Source organism: Fukomys damarensis, unplaced genomic scaffold, assembly GCF_012274545.1.
Source record: "Fukomys damarensis isolate Sample0158 unplaced genomic scaffold, DMR_v1.0_HiC HiC_scaffold_9, whole genome shotgun sequence".
Classification (NCBI taxonomy): domain Eukaryota; kingdom Metazoa; phylum Chordata; class Mammalia; order Rodentia; family Bathyergidae; genus Fukomys; species Fukomys damarensis.
Genome location: NW_022900921.1, coordinates 3,985,430 through 3,995,419, shown reverse-complemented (window position 1 = coordinate 3,995,419; position 9,990 = coordinate 3,985,430). Strand labels below are relative to the sequence as shown.

The window sequence follows — 9,990 nt, the reverse complement described above, 5'->3', positions numbered from 1 at the left end:
GTTCTGTTTCCTGCCTCACAAGCACACTGTCCTGAGTTCAATCCCCAGTAACAGCAACAACAAAAAAGTCCAGAAGTCGATCTTTCCCTGAAAAATTTATTTTGCTCGTTACGTAAGTACCTATTTAATATCTACAGTTTTGCCTGTTGTTCTACAAAGCTTAAAATGTTTACTGTCTGATCCTTTGCAGAAAAAGTTTGACCCCTGATCTGAAATAAAGCCTTGCTAACTTTTGGTTTAGTCCAAGGGACTAGCCTTTTAGAATCTTTTTTTGGGGTACCAGGGATCATACTTAGGACCCTGCACCTGTGAGGCAGATGCAGCACCACACAGCTCAATCCCAGGCCCTCAGAATCTTAACTGTAGACAGAAAGTCCCTTTGCTCCCCAGGAGTGACAAGTAGTGCCTACCCTCTTGAGAAGGGCATACGCCTCTAGCACAGGAGTGCCGCCTGCTTCTATATGTTGTCTTGGTTATTCTTCATCTCCACGTTAATTCTGTGATTCCCCAAGGAGACTGTTTAAAATATTTAGTGTAAACCTGTAATCCCCGCACTCCAGAAGGCTGAGACAGGAACACCAGAAGTTTGGCGATTTAACGAGACCTTGTCTCAAAATTTAAAGAGGGCTGGGGACAAGTTCAGTGCGAGGCCCTGGGTTCAACCCCTAATACCACACGCACGTGAAGAAAGTTTAGTGTGAATTATCTAATCTGTCATTACTGAAGTAAAATTGGAGAGCCAATATTTGTGTCTGTTTATTTGTTTCTTTTTGTTTTGAGACAAGGTCTTACTATGTAATCTAAGCTGGTCTTTAACAATGTTTAGCCCAGGCTGGTCACAGGCTCCAGATCCTCCTATCTCGGCCTCCTGAGCAATTATAGCATGTCCTACCATTGCTGGCAAAAGTAGAGCTCAGCTCTGTTGTAACTGCATGGACCGTGGTTTGATCCCCAGGGACCATGTTTTGAATCACTTACTATACTGCCTTGTACGCCCTTTGTGATAAAAATTAAACATTCTTTTATACTTGATATTGTTTATGCTTTTCAGGGCAGAGAGGGTTACAAGGCACATTTTAAGGTTTATGTTGTATTTTCTCTGTAGTGAAGCCAATAAGCAGCATGTAAGGTGTCAGAAATGCTTGGAATTTGGACACTGGACTTATGAATGCACTGGAAAAAGAAAATACCTACATAGGCCATCAAGAACAGCAGAACTAAAGAAAGCTTTAAAAGAAAAGGAAAACAGATTATTATTACAGCAAAGGTAGGTTTCCATGTGGTATCCAAAGGACTGTTTGTTATTTGTGTCCATAGACTCTCTTAAGGTACTACGTGTTTTGTGGCAGTTCTTCAGGTTTAATTATAATATTAGCTAATGCTTAGTGAATGCTTGCTATGAGCTGGGCAGTGTACTAATTTCTTTCAGGTTGGAGCTGAGTTGAACCTCAGATAGACAGTGTGTTACTGAGCAAGGTGCTGTCGTTATCCTTAGCTGACCTGTGAAAGAAGTGAGGCACCCAAAGGGGCGGTAACTCGCTCAGTGTCACATCACTGGCAAGAGGAAAGGGGAAGTGTGACACCAGCCGAACTGCCCCAAGGGTCAGTGCTCTTCATTGTTGTATTTTATTGCCCAGAGGGTTGGGGACGGTGTAATGTCAGAAAGGGAGAAAGAAAAGAAGAAAGTTTTGTTTTTTAAAAAATTCTTCTGCTGCGTGGTATGGGAAGGTGGAAGTAGGCAGAGGGCAAAGGACCCTAAGGTATGTTTTATATTTCAAGGCAATAACCGGGAAAATGGGGTCTAAAATCGGCAGTAAAATATGGGAATAGAAAGAATTCTATGGCTGATACAAATATTAGAGAAAAAGTTAAAGGCAGACAGATGAAGACGGGCGAAGAGAAGGGAGAAAAAAAGAAAAATAGAGGAAGGGTGAGAAAGAAGTCAAAGCTGAAGAAATAAAAAGGGACAAGGAGAATTCCCTTAGCCTCTCTACAGTGGAAGAAAAGGACAAGAGGAAGAGAAACACATACACATACTTGAAGGGTCAAATAATGGAATAAAAGTGAGGAAAGCCCGGCAAGATGGTGCACACCTGTAATCGCAGCACTCAGGAGGCTGAGGCAGGAGGATCACTGCGAATTAGAGGCCAGCCTGAGCTAAATAAAGAGACCATGTCTCAAAAAACAAACACAAACAAACAAAAAGTTGGGGGGGTGAGAAGAAAGAGGAAAACAGCAAAACAGTAAATAAATAAAAATAAAGTTAGGGCCGGGGATTTGGCTCAGTGGTTCCGCCGCCAGCCTCGTAAGCGCAAGGGCCTGAGTTCAATCCCCGGTCAAAAAAAGGAGACAGTTTTCTGTTGTTTTGAACATATGGCTCTTTGCCACAGCTTAGGTAAGGAGCAGAACTCAGGCCAAGATGTGACTCTGCTCTTGCTGAAAGTCTGAGGCGGCAGTCCCCGTCCCCCACCCCCTCAGTGGTGCTGGGTGCAGAGAGCCACATACAGCAAGGACAGGGTGCCAGTGTGACCTTCCAGGAGTCCTGTCGCCCAGGCCGACCCTGGCCTCTGACCGCACGAGCTGGATCCTGTTCACCAGCTCCCGCCCCTCCGCAGGACTCCCTCCGGCCTGCTCAGTCTCCCGTGGCTGCCCTTCCCTCGTGCGTGCTGGGAACTTGACAGTGGCGCATGGCTTGGAGCCAAGGGGCTGCTCTGGGACCCAGGCTGGAACGCTGGGCCCTTCCCTGCAGTGGCGTCCCTGCCGGCTCTCACTGTGCCCTTGTGGGGGTGGGCACCAGGCCACGGTCCCTCGCCACCCGCTGCCTGTGGAAGGCCGGCCTGGGGGCAGCGTCCCTTGCTTTCCGCAAAGGTTCCAACTGCCGCTGAATGTGTCAGTCTTCTCTCTTCCTTTCAGGATGCTCTTTGTTTATCTCCAAATAGTGAATCTTCAGAACAAAACTCAGACATGGTCACGACGTGGTTTTCGATCCATCCATCGCTGTGTCCCTTTCTTTTTATGATAGAGTCTCTGCCTCCCTGGGTATCTGTTCATGTTCTCTGCGTTGCTCCAACATGGCTCCTCCTCCACTAAGCCGTGTTGGATCTTCCAGATCCTCCCTTCTCAGTTTCTGTGATGGGACTTCTCCTCTAGCCAGCCGTGTGAATCCCATTCCAGACTTTCGCCTGGCCCAGTAGCAGATGTGTTGTTTGGCTGGCACTTCTGTGGTCCATGAAAGGAAACAATGCAGAGCCAGCTCCACGCTGGCAGTGGCTGAGCCCAGGTGTGGATCCGCATTGGTGGACGTGGTCAGGGACCAGCCCACGGGTCCAAGCGTTCCTGATAAGAGTGATTACTTCTTAGAAGGAAAACTCAGTAAGAGCGAGACTGGAAAATGATTCAGTCTTTTATATCACTGAATAAACCTTTTTGAATGCGATGAAACCAGTGCCTGTGTTTTAGAGAAGCTACAGTGGGAAGGTGGCAGGTCTACTTAGGGTTACAGATGAGAAACAGCGTCTTCACGAGGACTGTGCAGCTATACGCTGGGCCTCCAGCCAGGAGTCTTCAGTCTGTGCAGATGAACGCTCTTCAGGGTCATCCAAAGAGATCATTGTCCCATTTCTCGGTCACCGGCATTCATGTGTATTTTTTCCAAAAGCAAATCTGGATGAGGACTTAACCATTTGGTTCTCCTTTCTACTTTATTTTTTACAACAGTTTTACAAAAGAAATTTAAAGAAAGCGTACTCCTTACTCGTCCTAATCGTACCTTGGTCTAGTGTTCCCATGTAAGAATGAGGGTACAAATACTGATATTTGTACTGAGAAAGGGAGGCCAGGCATGGTAGCACACACCTGCAATCCCAGCACTTCGAAGACTGAGGCAGGAGGATCGCCAAGTGCAAGGTCAGCCAGGGTTACATAGTGAGTTCAAGGCCAGCCTCAACTACATGACAAGATCCTGTCTAAAAAATCCCCCCAGAACAAAAAACACTGTACAGAAAAAGTGAATGGCCGTAAATACTAGAAGCAAATTCTTTTGTATGTTGTTTTCTTCCCCGTAAAAGTGAAGGTGGATTTAACTGTCAGTCTAACGTATTTAAAAGGTGGCCTGGGGACGTAGCTCAGTAGAAAAGGGCCTGAGTCACTGGGTTAAGTCCCCAGCACAGGGACGGAATATATGTGTATTTCTAAATTATATATGTGTACACGCATGCACACACACACACACACACACACACACACCTATCCATCTATCTATCTATCTATACTGATTATTATGTAACTACAGGCTGCGGGAAGCCCTCAGAGGAAGCCATGTAAGAGACACACACCCTGGCAGAGCTGACCATTTACAGATAGGGTGTAGTGAGACTCAGCGACAATACAATTCCTATTTTTATTCTTTATCGATTCAACCCCCAGAAATCTTCACTTAAGTAGTAAATGAGAATGAAGTTTTGTTAAAAAGTATCACCACCATGCCCAGCAAAAAAGATCCTTACCCTTAAATGCATTTCTAATAAAAGTATTTGTAATAGTTACCAACATTTATGATGAATTTTCTCATTGTTTTAATTGTGTATTAGTAATGACTCAATTTAGAATTTTAAAATACTTTTAAAGCCTTATAATTACAGGTAATCAAAAGGTATAAAATTTCTAGTTATGTCTGTATTTTATTGGAAAGAAACAGCACAAGTGATCACTTAAATTTTCAGGTATAAAAATGTATTAGGGCCAGGCGTGGTGGTGCACACCTCAATCCCAGCACTGGTGAGGCTGAGGCAGGAGGATCGCTGTGAGTTCAAGACCAGCCTAGGCTACATAGTGAGTTCCAGGTCAATCTCAACTACATAGTGAGACCCTGTCTCCAAAAAACAAACAAACAAACAAACAAGTATTAGGATACATTGTATGGGGAAGTAGAAAGAGAAGAAAAAGGGTAGTGTAAAAGTACCAGCTATTGAACATAAACTTGTTCCATAATGAAGATAGATAGCAAATTATTGTAGCTGTAGTTTTCATTGGATACAGTAACAAAAGTGATACAATAATTTTCTTTTTAAGACATCAGTGTATGAGCTGGGGATTGTGGTTCAATCATAGATTGGGCAACTTAGTGACTTAGCAAGACCCTGTCCAAAAATAAAAGAAGGCCTAGGGGTGTCACTCAGTGTGAAGCCCCTAGGTTCAATCCGCAGCACCAGTAAATAAAATAATGAAAGGAGAGAAAAAAAAGGAACATGAAGGGCTGGAATTTAGCTCAACAGCGCTGACGCATGCCTCAAAAGTGCAAGGTACTGAGTTTGAATCCCTGGTACTGGAGGAAATAAATAGAATATGAGCTGGGAATTTAGTTCAGTTGTTCCACTGCCTGCCTCAAAAGGTAAAGGTCCTGAGTTCAGTCCCCCGGTACCAAAGAAAAAGAAAGTGAATATGGTCTGAGAGTGTAAGTCAGTATTTGCGCAGCATGCGCAGGGCTGTGGGTTCAATCACCAGCATCACACACACACACATACATACACACACACACACACACACACAAACAGTATATATAAAATGTTCAAACTTAGAACAAGAATTGTACCATATGAGATTTCCAAAAATTTTATTAAAATGTAAGCACAAAAAATTTTGAAGACCACCGTCAAAAATAAAATATGAGTTACAAAAAATGTCATTCCAGCATGGGCATGATACTGCATGTCTATAATCTCAGATCTTGGGAGTCTGAGGCAGGAGGATCATTGCAGGTTCGAGGCCAGCCTGGGCTACATAGTGAGGTCAAGGTCAGTGTGAACTACATAGTGAGACCCTGTCCAGCAGCGACAAAAAAAGTCATTCCAACATTCATTTTCCTAGTTGTATCACAAAAGTATCTTGGTTTAAAAATATGTGGACCCGCAGGGGATTTAGCTCAGTAGTTCTGCTGCCTGCCTCACAAGCACAAGGATCCAAGTTTGATCCCTGGTACCAAAAAAAAAAATGTAGACCCATGTAAGTTTTGTTTTGTTTTGTTTTGTTTGAGACAGGGTCTCACTATGTAGTTGAGTCTGACTGGAATTCACTATGTAGTCCAGGCTGGTGTCAAACTCACAGTGATCCTCCTGCCTCAGCCTCCCGAGTGCTGGGATTACAGGCGTGTGCCATCATGCCTGGCTCCATGTAAGTTTTAGACCTGGCTCTGTTGCTTGAATAAAGACTGCTGATTTAGATTTAATAATAAAACAATGGATATGTATAAATTTCAAGGATCACAAATTCTTATGATATGATTTCATAAATATCCTTTTAACCACTTCTTTTCAGTAAGTAACTTCATTATGTAAGATAATGGTATATATTTATTTGTGAAGACTCAGGAAATAAGGATAGAAACATCATATAGAAAATACACAGAAGTTCAGAATATAGAAATGTTATATTTATAGGACAATCATACTGATAGCATTAGAGGTAAGTCTGTAATTTGAAGCCGGATGTGTTGGTGCACATCTGTAAGTCCAACCCTCAAGAGGTTGAGGCCTGAAGATCCCCTTGAGTTCAAGACCAGCCTGAACTGCATAGTGAGACCCTGTCTCAAAAAAAAAAGTCTGTGATTTGAAAACTTGATTGGTATGCACATTTATTGGCAGAAATGTAGCAACAAGCCTTTTGTATATTTCATTCTCATTCACTTGTTTTTCTTCTTTTTTGGCGGGGAGAAGGGAAGATTGAACTCGGGCCCTTGCACTTGCGAGGCAGACGGTGGAACCACTGAGCCAAATCCCCAGTCCTTTGTTTTTCTTCTTTACAAGTAATATAAAAGAGTCTGGTGTGGTGGCACATGCCTGTAATGCTAGCAGTCTGGGAGGCTGAGGCAGGAAGACGGCGTGTTCCAGCCCAGCCAGGGCAACTTAGTGACGCAGCAAGACCTATTCTCAAAATTTAAAACATTTAAAGAGTTGGAGATAAAGATCAGTATGAAAGCCCTGAGTTCAGTCTCCGGTACCCACCCACACACACATAAATAAATAAGGGTACGCAGTCTTGCAGTATTAAATTGACTCTGAGAACTCAAATTATAGCCATTGTGTTTATTTGCTTTGGGTGATTGTTTAGTAAGTAGTTCCAATTTTAAAAAGGATTAAATTTGTTCATTCAGCCATCTTACTAATTTACCTGGCCTTTAAGTTATGGGTTGGTGAAATTTTTTGCTTAAGTTCTGATTAAGTTGTCTACAACAGGAAACTTGCTGCTTGATTATAGCAAGTACTGTGCTCTGGGTACAGATTATAAAAGACGGTGTTTCTCTAAAGTAAAATGGTCCTGGACATAGCAGGGGGCTTTTTCTGTGTGTAATCGCTGTATTAACAGGAGCTTTCGTTCCTCTTGTGTTGACAGCATTGGAGAGACTAATGTAGAAAGAAAGACCAAGAAAAAAAGGTATGTGTGGCTTGGGAGTATTTTATAGATAACACTGGTTAGAGGAAGGAGCGGTGATTTTGAAGGAATAGTTATAACATTTGCGTTTGGCGTCTCTTGTTTGCTGTTCATAATTAACTGTCGTTTTGTTTTGTGCTTTTTCCTTTTCCCTTGCCTGGAATTTATTGGCATTTCTCCTCTTTGCACATCTTTCTAGAGTCCTTAGACTTGGAAATAGAAGTTGACTTAGAATAGGAATTATTATTAGATTGGTTAGGAATTACTGGCCAGCCATTTCTGATATGAAGAAGTTAAAATAAAGAGTATGCTGGGCATAGAGGGTCACGCCTGTGAGCCTAATTGCTTGGACGGCTGGAGCAGCAGGATCGAAAGTTTGGGGTGAGTCTGGGAAACTTAGTGGGATCCTACCTCCAAATATGACTTTACAAGCTGGGCGTGGTGGTGCATGCCTATAATCCTAGCATTCGGGAAGCTGAGCCAAGAGGAGTGCCATGAGTTTGAGGCCAGCCTGGGCTACATAGTGAGTTCAAGCCCAGCCTGAACTATATAATGAGACCCTGTCTCCAAAATTAAAAAATAAAAATAAAAAAAATATATATATACATATATATATATATACACACACACACACACACACACACACACACATACATACATACATACATACAAAATTTAAGTCTCTTTAGATAGATTACACACACACACATACATACACATACATACATACATACATACATGAAATTTTACAAAGGGCCAAGAATGTAACTCAGTGGTAGTAGTAGAGCTTGTGCAGGGACCTGGGTTCAGTCCCCAATACCTCTTAAAAAGAAAAAAAAGCATGAAGCATTTGCTAGCCCACATGAGGTTTAAATAAGTTTAATTGTTACCCTGCAACTTTTTTGTCATCTTTTCTGTTCTGAAGCGTAGTACAGGAGACACACTTATTGTGACTCTGTTCTTCACTTGGTCTTAACCGCCAGGCGGAGAGGCGGTGATGAGCCCCGTGCTTGCGGAAGCAGCAAGACCTGTAACGGGAAGGGCACTGCTTGCAGCAGTGGGGGTGGGTAGGTGACACCCTGTCGTGCTGCTTTTATGCAGCCTGTGAACTGCCAGCTTCCCATGTGTACGCTGTTTGTTGTCTGGCAGGTCCAAGAGTGTAACCAGTTCCAGTAGCGACAGCAGTGACAGTTCGGCCAGTGACTCTTCGTCGGGGAGTGGAGACACATCTACCTCCTCAGCGGGGGAGGAGGACAGTGACTCTGACGGGAGCTCCTCCAGCGCGTCATCCTCTGCCTCCTCCACAACCTCCTCCTCCTCGTCCTCCTCGGACTCGGACTCGGACTCGGACTCCAGCTCTCCCAGCAGCAGCAGCAGCACGGAGAGCACCTCTGAGGACGAGCCACCGAAGAAGAAGAAGAAGAAGTAGAATTTCCCACCCACATCGGACCCGTGAACCGAAAACGCAGTCGTGATAAAGCCAAATAGATTAATCGTTCAAAACTTGTAGAGTTCAAAAGTTTCTAAGTGTTTTACATTGTAAGAGCATAAAGGTAACAATGAGTTATATGTATGAACAATTTTTATTTTGGAGGTGAATCTTGTTTTTCTTTTTTTAATCTTTAAAATGTAGCTCTAGAATTTAAAACTAAAATCCAACAAATCTCTGGGCGTGCCGGCACGCACCTGTAATCCCCATACTCGGGAGGCTGAGGCAGTGGGATCATCATGAGTTCGAGGCCAGCCTGGCCCAGTAGTTATGTTTGAGGCCAATCTGACAAGTGAGACCTGTCTCCAAAAAAAAAAAAAAAATCCAGCAAATCTGTTTTTGTGATGAGCCTTATATTTGCTCCCTGTGAAATGAAGGCCTAGCTTTATTATATGTTCATGGTATATACTGGACAGGTTTTCAGGGTAAATCATCAGATTATCTGGCTGTGTTATTACATAAAGTATAGTATATTGTTACTGGAAACTTGGGAGTTTTCCTACTGTTAAGAAATATACTCTATTTTTATGTTGATGTTCAGAAAGTTGTTCTATTTGTCCTGAATAAGAGAATGTATTAATATATTTATAACTTTTGAACGTTACAAGTTGCAAGTTGTTATGTTTCATCATTCATTTCCTCCTGGTTTCTTAAGTGCTTGGAGTTACCCTTTTCTGTGGAAAATAATTCTAGAGGAACCTAAATGGGGCAAAAAAAATCTGACACGAAGGAGTCTAGTCTTGGTAACTTTTAAAAATTCAGCAGACCAGAAAAGAAAGCAGCTATGTAAAAGGCCAACTTAGAAAAAGCACTCTATCGTGCTGCAAAAGGCACCATTCTAGGGGAGAAAAAGGAGGAAGAAAGGGACTTTTACAGAAAGTTAGGACATTGTTGGTTGCCTTTATTAAAAAAGATTTTTAGCGCCAGGGATTTAGCTCAGTGGTGCTGCTCCCTACCTCGCAAGTACAAGGGCTTGAGTTTGATCCCTATATAAAAAAAAAAAAAAAAAAAAAAATTTTTAAAGATTGCCTTTTGCCTTTTTTTGCAACTATGGTATAACAGCTTATTTGGTAACT

At 42.7% G+C, this 9,990-nt stretch overlaps 1 protein-coding gene across 2 annotated transcripts in view; it reads left to right on the top strand.

Moving 5' to 3' along the window:
* Zcchc10 (zinc finger CCHC-type containing 10) overlaps positions 1-9,065 on the top strand; it is a 16,577-nt gene extending 7,512 nt beyond the window's left edge. The window contains exons 2-4 of one of the 2 annotated variants that reach the window (XM_010639734.2): positions 1,106-1,267; positions 7,387-7,428; positions 8,575-9,065. In XM_010639734.2, the coding sequence (XP_010638036.1) occupies positions 1,106-1,267; positions 7,387-7,428; positions 8,575-8,854 (484 nt within the window). In that variant the 3' untranslated portion in view covers positions 8,855-9,065. The remainder of the gene's footprint in view (positions 1-1,105; positions 1,268-7,386; positions 7,429-8,574) is intronic. The other variant, XM_033761563.1, reaches the window with a different exon arrangement.
* The last annotated feature ends 925 nt before the right edge of the window (positions 9,066-9,990 follow it).